Here is a 12,037-nt window from a genome sequence, read left to right as displayed (position 1 = left end):
GTAGCCAGAGCCTGAAGGCAAACGCCCCTCCCCAGGGATTGACGGCTGTGCCAAGAAAAGCTACCCCCCACCCCAGCAGGACTGGCTCCAGGCACCAGCGTAGCAAGCAGGTGCCTGGGGCGGCCAATGAAGAGGTGGGCGGCACGTCCGGCGGCAATTCAGTGACAGGGCCATCACTCCCTCTCAGAGCGAAGGACCTGCCGTCGAATTGCCGCTGTAGAATAAAGCGGCGGTAGAGCTGCCGCCGATAGTGATCGCGGCTTTTTTTTTTGCTGCTTGGGGCGTCAAAAACGCTAGAGCCGGCCCTGCACCCCAGGCAGCAGCGTGGTGATTTCACTCTGCTCTTAAAGGGACTCCGAGCACTAGAGGCGGGCGGGCAAGTTAATAATTAACCTTAAACCCCTTGGCTCTCCCTAGTGCTGTTCATCCAGGCTCAAAGGCGGGGAAGGTGCCTCCACAAACGTCCATTTCCCCATCCCAGGGGCTGCAGCACTACCGGATCCCAGTGAGTAGGGGGTTAATGCCACACAAGGGCTGTACATTGACTTCTTGGGAAGTAAAGGTGTATGGGACGGTCGGGGGCCAGTGCCACGGGAGAGGCCCAAGCCCGGGGGCTGGGAGATTCTGGTGTCTTTTCTGTTCATGTGGAGTGATTTGGTTGCCTTGTAACAAGCACACCCTCCTTGCAGGCTGCACCCCTGTCTCCTCCTGCTGGATCCCTCCACTAGCTGATGCTCCCCTCCCTCCACGTGGGGGAGAGTTGTGGCACAAGTCTCCATTTTGCAGAGGAGGAAACTGAGGTATGAAGAGGGGAAGAGACTCACCCAAGGTCACACAGCCAGTCAGTGGCAGAGTTGGGACTAGAGCCCAGGAATCCTGACTCCCAGTCTTGTGCTTTAACATGATCAACCTTCCAGGACCATGTGGCTTGGGGGCTAATGGTGGTGAGGGAATCACAGCTCCACAAGGGGACCGAGACACTCGCTCTCTGCCCCACCCGAGAGGGCAGGCCAGACACACTGCTGGGAAAATCATGGGACCCTGTTGTTGAGGGAAAGATGGAGTTTCCCACAATGCCCTGCTCCCAACCTGTTGACTTGGATGACCAGTGGCTGTGACCGCTTCATGTCGCCGCCGGCCAGCAGCCCAGCCTTGTCCTGCTCGCCGGTGGGGAAGGCATGGCCATTGGGCAGGCTCCAGGGTCGGTCCTGCTCCAGGTGGCCCTGGTACAGGTTGTCCAAGGTGGTGGGCAGGTCGTTCCGCAGCGCTGCCAGGTCCATGGCATTATCTGCAGAGAGAAGAGAGGAGACTGGGATGGTTACTCCTGCCTCTGTGACTTCCTTCCAACCACTGCGCCTTCCCCGCCCGCCATGCCGCGCGCCAGACTCAGCCACAGCCTGGGTCCCGCTGGGCCAGAGGCACCACGGCCGTTTGGGGAGGGGGCACCCCTGCTCCGCACAGAAGAGGGCTGGATGTACCTTCACCCACACCCCGCGCTGCCGCTGGATCTCCTGCCCCATCTGCGGCAAAGCACGAAGTACCCAAACCTGCCAGAACCCCTCCCGGCCCTGGAGTGTGCCCTGAACTGGGGCTGGATTCCTGTTAGCTCATCCCTGCGGTGCGAAGGGGTGCAACCTCTCCCCTGCTATCACCACAGCCCCGGGCCACATCCAACAGCCCCCTTATTGAACTGGGTCAGATGACTCGGGTAGAAGCTGGCGCCTGATGGTCCCAGAGGAGGCCGGCTTGGCCAGAGGCCTGTGTTGAACCAAGATAGTGGGACTGGGTCTAGCAGGCAAGGGCTGGAGAAGTCCAGTGGTAAGAGGCCCTGCTGAACCACATGGGCAAGCTGGCTTGTTCAGGAACCTTCCACTGCCTTCAGTGCTGTCCCGGCAGGCTCGGTGGGTGCACCCGGGGCCTTGGCCAGGAATTTTAAGCAATCAGGCAGGTCTTCTGGGCACAGTTATCCCGATTGCACAAGTCAGTCGGCTAATTGCACATGGACTCCGTGCACTCGCACTAAGCGTGCACCAGTCTCACGCACGTGTCACTCGGCTGGTTGCACGTGGAGTTGCTGCCATCTCAGCCCATCAGCACCAAATTTGGTTTAGCCTAAAGAAACATTTGCTGTGGATGGGTATCATGCTCCCGGGCACCTCCAGAAACTGACCAGTGTCCCCTCTGAGCGTGAGTGGTTACCCTTCCGTCTCGCCTGCTCCGTGCCTGCTTTCTCTGGCAGCCTGGACCAGATTTTTACAGGTGCCAATCTCCCAGTCTGGCAGCCCATGCTGGGTGTCAATCACTGACTCACCCTGCAGGCTGCACCAGGCTCAGCTCTCCAGTTGTCTGCGTTTCGGCAAGAGCAGCTACACTGCTGGCACGAGCTAGAGCCCATCTGGCTACACCCCAATGTGCCGGGCGTCAGAAGGAAGAACTGCAAAGCCAGAATCAGAGGCAGGGGGTGCTGGCATCTGGCCCCTTTGGCCACAATCCGGCAGCTGGCCTCCACGGGGCACCGGCTCCCAAGCCTGCCCTTGGTAGCTCCCTTGGCCCATGGTTTTCCCTTGATCCACAACGAAGGGATGAGTCAGCGTGTGGGCAGGTGACACAACACAGCCCCGCCCTTCCCACTGCAGAGCTCCTCCATGCGCTTGTTTGCAGGCGGCCTGGCTAGAGGCTGGTGGGATCTAGAGCCAGGTCGGAGGCAGCATTCGTGTTTCCTCTGTACTGGGTCCCTTTCCACCTTGCCCAGAGGTTTGTGTTGGCTGCGGAGGTCAGGGCAGGCATTGCCAACACACTCTGCTGTGGAGTAACTGCTACTGGGGTGAGCATGGCCCAGCCTACCAGCTCCGGACCGGGCGCCTCTGCCAGGCTGACCCACAGACGCAGAGGCAACCAGTTAGCTGGTCTGTTATATCCTTGGGGGCAACCAAATACACAACATGCTCCATCTAGTTGGTCTCCTTCCGTCTGGGTCCGGGCGCTGTGGTGATACGCGGGGTTGAGCTGGAGAAGTTGTGATGGAGTCAGACAAGCTGGGGCAGCCGGATTCTCCACTAGGCCCAGCCCCGGTGAGCAGGAGTGTGAAACAGACACTGGGTGGGTTGGATAATGAGGCCAGTCCTGTGGGCTCCGGGGATTCTGATCTCTGTTACTCCCCTGACTTCACAGGATTCATGACAACCCAGCTGAGAGCAGGACACAACCCGTTCAAGGCTCCCATGACACCGCTGCTCCTATCAGCTCAGCCGCCTCCTCTTCCTTCCCTCACACCCCGGGACCCGTTTGCAGGCTGTGCCCCCAGCGAGAGGGGACTCCCTCTCCTGCCCACAGCACTCCCTGGTGTCTCAGCACTGCCGACCGACCCGGGGATGCTTGAAATAATTCACAGGGCCCTGCGCTGGCAGGATCGATCCGGAGGAAATAGGATTGCTGGCATCTTCGGTTGCTAATTACCTACGTGACCTCTCCTGGCTCCCAGGGAAGGTGAAGCCAGAGCATGGTGCCAGGGGAGTAAAGACAAGGGAGGCGTGTTCAGCAGGAGCTAGCCTGCCCCACTCAGAGAGATGACAGGAGAGAGAATAGGGTGTTTGGTGGGTTTTGTGCGGCCTTTCATCACAGCACCCTGTGCCGCAGGGGAGGGCTTTATCCCCAGAGTACAGGTGGGGTACTGAGAAACAGAGTGGCCAAGTGTCCTGTCCCGGGAGTCTGTAACAGAGCTGAGAAGCGACCCCAGTGCTCAAGCCAGTGTCCTGCCTGCCAGACCAGACTTGCCCTCTAGCTCTCCATGGGGACCGAATGGCTCCAGGGGGCTGGCTGTGGGTCACAGAGCCCGTCACCAGTTTGGATCCCTGCTCCGGTGAGTGGTAGCCGGATGCTGTCATGCAGCAGCCCAGGCCTGCTATGAGTCTGGGGGCCTGCACCACCACAGTCAGCCCCGTTGTCTCTCCAGGGCAGGATAATCTCCAGTGGGGATAGTAGGGGACTCCAAGGGTGGGGGGTGGCCGCACATAAGCCGGCCTCTGGCCCCTGAGTTAACCCTTCTCGCACTGCGCTGGGGGGATGCTGTCTACAAGCTAGCTCTGCTCACACCCCGTTGCCGGGGGCACGGAAGGGAAGGCACAACAAGCCCAACTAATTCTGGCTGTGGCTGCAGCTGACGCAGTTTTGGGGAGATAAACAGCCCCCCCTCTGCCCAGTGTCACTACACAAACAGGTTTTATGGGCCTGGGAGAACGTCATTAAAATCACTGAAGTATTAAAGTTGAGGCGTCTGCGGCTCCATGGGCATGACGGGGGGTGGGGGAGCGGCAAAGGACACTTCCCCTGCCACCCTGGCACCCCCCCTGCAATGTTAGGCTCCCTGCCCGCCGGTCAGAGCCCTCCCGACACCAACATCTCCAGCCACAGCAATGTTGTCCATCCAGCAGGGGGTCTGGGCCGGAAGGAGGAGGGAGCATCAGATGTGGGCACGGGAAGGGGGCACCTGGATTCTCAGCTTGGCAACTTCTTGCTGTTTCCTTCCCTCCCCCGCACTGCTCTGACTCAAGCCACCCTGGCCCGAAGGGAATGAGGCAGGGTTCCTTTAAGGCGGGCCCTGAGCTGTGATTCACCCTCACGGCTTCCTGCCTTTTATATCCCGCTCGAAAACATCCACCCACCCCAGACAAACTGCAAAACAAAGCAGCGATCACCAGGCAGATTGCACAACGGGCACTGCCAGGCACCACCGAGACACTGGGCGTGGGACCACAACCCACCCAACCACGCCAGGCATTTGCTCCCGCTGCCCAGGGGGAGGGGGCAGGGGAGTGTAATGGGCAGTGGGTGGCAAATCCCAGGCCTTTGACTTGCCTTGGACAGAACAGGAGTGTTGGGGAGGGAATGGGACGGGAGGTGTGAAGGGAGGGAGTGACCGATCTCCCCCTTTGCTGTCTGGTTTCAAAGGAGCCACCATGTCAGAGCAGGGTGCACTAGGGATGGCTGCAGGGCCCCACCTTGATCCCTAGGGAACCTACAGGAAATGGGGTGCAGTGCTCCCTCTGTAGGGGCTGGGGGACTGGGAACCACCAAGAGGTGGAACCACTCAGCTGGTGGCAGGAGTCCCCCATTCATCTAACACCCTCCAAGCAGCGTCAGTCGCCGGTGCTGGACTGGGTCCAGCGATCCCACTCCAGTTGCTAGCCTGCATCCAGAGCCCCTTCCCAGTGGGAAAAGGGATCCGCTCCTGACTTTGCAGCAAGCTCACAGGTAGCAGGTGCCCTCCCCATGCCTGGCTCCTAGGCGTCCTGGGAGAAAACTTTTTCCCTGGCAAGATCATCAGTAAATCCTGGCTAGGATTTCTGCACCCGCCGGGAATGGACCCTGTCCAGTAAGGATTGAGGGTCAGATTTTAAAGGTACTTTGGTGCCTAAAGATGAGACAGGTGCCAAGTTATTAATTGTATCAACATAGGGCCCAAATGGAACCTGCCCAGAGAGGGGGGAATCAGCACACAGTGGATATGACTTAGCCCCATACACAGGCTCAGCACAAGGGCTTGGGAGCCAGCTAATTTTACAACTGTTTATTATGCTTGCCGCTGAGGTCCAAGCTAAGCAGTATTATACTGGGTTTGTGCTTGTGCTGATCCTGTGGGAGAAAGCGTGCTGGCGATCTGGAAAACGGCACTCTTCGCACGCAGGCACAGGGTGACTCTCCAGTAAGCGAGGAAGGCATGGCCTTCGGCACTGAAAGTCCAGGGGCCTTCAATCCTAAATCATTCGGGTGCTTGTGAACATTTTCCCCGTTGTCCCCATCACATGGATGTGATGCAAATCTGAGGCCCTTGTAGTGATTAAATCCTGTTGTATCTTGTACTGGAATCCAGGTGTTCACCTCAGTATCCTGGCAAAATTCCAGTCTAGGGTAACTGGGTTCTGCTGACCTACATTCCACCCCAGAGATTCAACGGGGTGCAAAATTCTCCTTCATGTTCTGACTGCACCTGTTATATCGTGTTGCTGTGAGCTGTTACAAACAGCTGTGACCTTCTACTCCAAAGGTGGCTGCATTTGGGAAAAAGAGGACATGATTCCCAATCACAATCAATCTGCTAAACTTGGGATCCTTTAGTAGGCAACAAATTCTATGGATTTAAACTAATTGATCATAAAACCTCCCCAAGGCAGAGCAATGGGTTTTGCCTCCAATATTTAGGTGGGGCTTAGACCCCTCTGCACAGGAGTGGATTCCCCCTGGAACCACCAGCAAAGTACCAGCCTGAGTGTGCTTGGAGATTTTTGCATAGCACATGAGCGGTATATGCAGTACAGGTAGGACACTGCTTCACACAGCCTACTGGAGCTGATCACCTCTTCCCCCTACCCCGCAGCCCATACGCCTCCCTGCTTCTGGATAAACCAGTTCTGCAGCTGGACCTCCCCAGCATGATGAACTGCTGGCCCTTCCCTGCTACAGCTCACCCCCTTGGTATCTGGGATATCCAGCTGGCTGGGACGTTCAGATACTGGGTCGTAACGAGGGCGCTGTGTGGTCCTGAGCCTTTGTCAAGGGGGAGAACCCTGCTACACAAGGCCATACTGCTTCACGTGGCACAGGACTAAGGGGTGAATGAGAGAAATCAAAGGGACTATCAGTCCAGAAGTCCATCTGGCCCAGCATCATCCCCCTAATCTGGAGTGCTGGGTGAGCCCACTGGCTCCATCCAGTCTGCTATCCCCTGTTCCCTGCTGCCCATCTAGCCCTGAATCACACCTGATCTGCCACAGCCAGGCAGACCAGTGGGCCCAGCTGGTCCAGTAACTTGCCTCAGATGGTGACTAAAGCTGGATGAGTCAGAGGAAGGTGCAGTTTTCCTTCCACCCACATGCAGCACACCGAGCTCTGCAATACTGTCCCAGGAGGGCAGGATCCTTCCTGACCCCTGTAACTAGCCGTCGCTTTGTGCCCTGATGCATGAGGATCGATACCTCTCGCGATTGTATCCTGGTAGGTGCCAGGCTTATTCAGATAGCGCCTCATGCCGCATGGATGCAGGTGAAAATGAACAGCCGCCGGCTCAGACTCAGGAGGGAGACGCCCAAGCCCAGCCATTAGCTCCAGCTGGAACAAATCCTGTAGCTGCCACGGCAATAAACCTGCTGAGGGATGTAATCCAATTGGCTTGATTCCTTGGCTCCGGTTTAAGAACCCTTTTCTATGGTCGAGTGCGTTTCTGGGAAGTCCCAAGGTCGCAAAAAAGCAACTTCGGTTTGATGAGGAACAGCAGGCACTTGTAAACAGAGATGCCAGCTCTCCTCTGCAGGGTCTGCAGGTTCCCTGGGCTGGCTCGGCCAGCCCTGAATTGTGCCCTTGCCTCAAGGCTTCTATGGGGCTTTGCCAGGGGTAGAGGACCAGCGGAGTGCAGATAATCTCTGGCCGTTCCCCACCCCACCTCACCGCTCCTGCGCCCAGCGGCCCCCTAGCTAGGGCAATGAGGGATCAGGGCTTTGCCTGTTTATGCTGGTTGTGGTCCAGTGGTTCTGTCCCTGTGCTAGATCCTCAAGTCCCTGGAGAACGGGCTGCCCGTTTGTGCAGCGCCCTGCATGCTGGCGGCACCCAGCAAAGCATGAAACATCCCGAGGCTGAGGTTCATGGCAGGCGCCTGGAATCTACTCTCTGCCCTGACTGTGGCACTGGGGGGAATCTGGGAAAAGGAAGGAATCCTGGAGCCAGGCTAGAGTCACACGGGGGCATGTTTAGAAGATTAGGGGGATGCGTGAAGACGCATCTGTGTGTGGAACTCAGCCCAGCACAGCAGCTGCTTCGTAAACCTCCCCGCTAGCACATACCGTACTGCAGCGCGAGAGAAACGTATGAGCTGGATTAGAACAGAACCCACGAGGGGCCGAGAGGCAGACAGAGCCCTGGGGTTAAAGTCCTCTGAGGAGCCAGAGGCTGCAAACGCAGCAGAATTTCCACAGAGGGAAAAACATTCTCCCCATAGACACATCTACACGTCTGAATACAGCATACATATACGCTTGGAGCAGGAGACTGCTTAGGATGACCAGATGTCCCGATTTTATAGGGACAGTCCCGATTTTTGGGTCTTTTTCTTATATAGGCTCCTATTACCCCCCCGTCCCGATTTTTCACATTTGCTGTCTGGTCACCCTAAGACTGGTGGTCAGGACTCCTGGGCTCTAGACAGGCCTCTGCCTCTGGCGCACTGGGTGAGTCCCCTCCCTTCTCTCTAACTCATTTTCCCCAGCTGTAAAATGCAGGTGAAGATACTGACCCTGGATTGTTAAGCACTGTAATTTTCAGGGATGAAACTGTGAAACCACACAGCATTTTAACCCTTCCACGCCCGAAATACCTGATACATCAACTGTATTACACTTTCCAGATATGATTTTCAAAACAGCTTAAGTGATTTAGAAGCACAAGCCTTATTGACCTGCAATGAGACTTGTGCTCCTAAGTCACTTAAGGGGCTTTTGAAAACCCCACCCCACATGTCTATCAGCACCTGGGTGCCATAATCACAGGTACTTTCAAGATGTTTATAATAACAATGTTATGTGAGTGTGAGCCAATCATGTAAACTGCTTCAGTTTTATTAGTTGTTTACACAAACTTCTAAGGGATTTGCACAAGTGTACAGGAAATGTTTGAGTCTAAAGTTTGACTGTTGACTAGACTGCCAATCCAGTAGCTACCAGCGACGATACAACCCTAGTGTCATATGAGACTAGAGTCCTGCTGAGGGCTAAAACAATGACCCCAAAGCTGAGGAATGACCCTATGTTTACACTGCATTGTGAATCCAGGTAATTCCAAGCCCGCGCTTGAGCGTTAACATTGCATTTTAAACCTGGGTTGACAATTGCTGGACCTGGGACTTACAGCCGCGCTAAGGCGTCCACACTGCACAATGATAGGGCAGGGACCCAAATCGCAGTGGGACTCGGGCTCTGATGACCCACCCCCCAGCAGGGTCTGAGGACCTGGGTGCTGAGTGCTCGCTGACCTGTCAGACTGATTTATGTGTGCACAGAAAGGGGGGCTTGGGCTCAGCTCAGTGCACTAGAGACATAGCAAAGGCTACAGGGAGGAAGGGTAATTTAGCGGTTAAAGAGCTGGAGAATTGGATTCAGTGCCCTGTCTCTGCCACAGACATCCTGTGTGACCCTGTGGGCAAGCCACTTAGGACCAGATTCCTAAGGTATTTAGGTACCTAAAGATGCAGAGAGGCTCCCCAACAGCTGCCCAAATACCTTTAACCACGTGGCCTTTAGTCTCTTTGCATCTCAGTTTCCTGTGTGTAACCGGGATGCCCTGCCTCACACGGGGTGCGAGTAGGAATGCAGCATTGCTTGCACCGATGCTCCAGTGCCTCCGCGACAGACACCCTGTCGCTAGGTAGAAAAATAGCTCGTGTCCAACGGCATGTCTGCTATACAGTTTTATGCAGGAGTGTAGAAAAGGGTTAACGCCTTTAAGAACCTGGTGGCTGGTTGCGAGGACCCCCAGCATCCTCCCTAGTTAACATTTTTTCTAAAATATGACCTATCTTCCTCATCTCAACATGGCACACATGGAAATACCAAGAATGCACCCGCCCAGTATGTACTGTACAGCCCAGGAGAAGTTACTACCTATAACGAGCACCAAGCCCCCAAAAGCCTCAAGGTCAACAGCCCATCATCATTGGTCTCCAGCAATTTACAGCTTTGCCGTCTCCCAGTAACTTTGGCTCTTCATTCCTCTACCCGTTTCTTGTTTTGACATAAGCACCGGCACAAGGACTTTTGATAACACTTTGCTGCCTCAGCCGATGTTCTTTGTCACCTCTCAGGTCCTGATCCTGCTTTTATCCTTTACACAATGCCGGATCTGGTCCCTTCTAAGTGTTAGAGCAACCACTGTACCAATGTATTGCATGGACACAGGGGAATACAAGTTCTCTCACACGGGTATAAATAGGAATAACTCCATTGACCAACAGAGCTAGGCCAGCATCAAACTGCGGTGAGAGAGGAGGATGAGGTCCCACAGATCACAGAAGTCCAACCCTGCACAATAATGCTCCTCCCTGATCCATACAGTCCAACAGGGGACATTTCCTTCCTGGCCCCCAGTTGAGTGAGGGGTTTGTAACCTGAAGCATGACAGTGTCCTGGTGGCCCGGGACTTCTTACCATGAAATAAATTCCTGTGGCCTGAAGTTGTGCTGAGCCACCAGGCCAAACAAAACCAGCGAAGGGCTGAAATTAACCAGCTGGTTCTTTGGTTACAGGTTCAAAATGGGGAGGCTGGGGGCCCATGGTTCCAGCGCTCTGAAGACACCATAAGCCCTGCTGTGCATGCAGGGCTGAATGCAGCCACTTACATTGTGTCTACACTCCGGAGACTATATCGGCACAGCTCTGTTGGCGTTGCTATGGCGGCATAACCCCATAGTGTAGACGCCACCTACACCGGCAGAAGGGGTCTTCTATCGGTGGAGGAACATCACCTCCCAGAACGATTCTAGTTACATCAACGGAAACATTCTTCTGCCCCCATAGCAGCGTCTACCCTGGGGATTAAGGCGGCCCAGCTGTGTCGGTCAGGGGGTTGCTAGGCGCTGACCCAAGTTTTAAGTGTAGACCATTTAATTCCCTTTTAATGTGGATGTGGATTCGTAGGGTCTGCCTGCCGAGTCCCAGGCCTGATTCCTTCCACCCCTCACCCAGGGGACCTGTCCCAAAGCGTTACTTTACGTGATGCTCATAGAGGCACTGGGGGTGGGGCAAGGATGTCACTCTCCAACCTGGCAAAACAGGGTTGAAGTAACTGAATGTGTTCCGGTGAAAGGAGGCGGGCGCCGACCTGGGAGAGACACCACCAGAAGAAGCACTCTGTAAAGAGCATAGATAGACAGACAGATAAGGTGGGTGAGGTAATATCTCTTGTCTGTCTAACATCCTGGGACCAACATGGCTACAACAACACTGCAAACGGATAGACACTCGGAGACATCAATGCTTCCAGAATCTCAACTGCACCTCGGAAAGCCAGGTACCCGAATACTCCATCGAAAAGTCTGTTTCTTTGATCTCCGATCACCTCTACAAAGGGCAGCTGAGCGGCCCAGGCATGAAGTGTAGCAGGAAGTTGGGCCACTTGCCGCCCACTCCTACATTTGCAAACTACGTATTCTGCTCTCTGCCTGGGAGCCTGCTCCTGGAAAACAACTTCCTGGCTAACGGCAAAGCCACTGGCTAGGATGCAAAACACATACCCACACCCTCCCACACACAGAGAGAGAGATGCATAAATAAAAGGAGACCCATACAGACACACACCCACACACAGACCATTAGCACACCGACACATGCGCACACACAGACCGACCACACGCACGCACCTGCACGCACACACACCCCTCTCTAAAAAAACCAACCCCGATGAAATCTGTACACGGCCAACAACAGCACGTCCTGGAGAAAGCAGCCCCATTTAAAGTTTAATTTGTTCAACAGGCCAAGGCGAGAGGCTTATTGATCTCAGGGTTTAATCATTCATTTATTATTTACAGTCCCCAGGGAGGGGGGCATATTTGTCTCTCCCCAGCCCTTCGCAGGTCGCTGCCTGCCTGGTAGGGCAGGAAGCTCAGAGTCCATTATCTGTCTCTGGTCAAGGTCCCAGGCTCATGCTCTGTCAAGACCAACTTCCCAAGGTGTTTGTGCTTGAAAGTTCACGCGTGCCGCTGGAAGGGGGAGCAATTTCAAGGCCTGACGTTGCGAAGCGGCTTTCCAAACAACTAGGTTCAGAGCTCGGTTTCGCCGGTGGAAAGCTAGAGTGGCCCCCACTTACTGTGGATTTAACGCAAGCCAAACTGAGGTTTGAGCCTGGTTTTCTAAGTGCAGGATTCCGCTCACTTTCCATTGAATGCAGCCACCTCTAGGGTGAAACACAGCAGCTGTTTTAACAGTCGCCGCAACACTACACAAGAGTTGAAGTGACGATTGCCGCATCCAGTTGAAACATGAAGGAGAATTTAAGG

General features: G+C 55.1%; 1 protein-coding gene across 5 annotated transcripts in view; it reads right to left on the bottom strand.

Annotated features, from left to right (window-relative positions):
• GRB7 (growth factor receptor bound protein 7) overlaps positions 1-12,037 on the bottom strand; it is a 49,210-nt gene that overhangs the window by 17,550 nt on the left and 19,623 nt on the right. For 4 of the 5 annotated variants that reach the window (XM_054014353.1, XM_054014354.1, XM_054014355.1 and 1 more), the window contains one exon: positions 1,090-1,288. In XM_054014353.1, the coding sequence (XP_053870328.1) occupies positions 1,090-1,288 (199 nt within the window). Of the gene's footprint in view, positions 1-1,089; positions 1,289-12,037 lie in introns of those variants that run through there. The other variant, XM_054014357.1, reaches the window with a different exon arrangement.

Source organism: Malaclemys terrapin, chromosome 25 (genome assembly GCF_027887155.1).
Source record: "Malaclemys terrapin pileata isolate rMalTer1 chromosome 25, rMalTer1.hap1, whole genome shotgun sequence".
Lineage (NCBI taxonomy): Eukaryota > Metazoa > Chordata > Testudines > Emydidae > Malaclemys > Malaclemys terrapin.
This window is presented reverse-complemented; position numbering and strand designations above follow the sequence as displayed.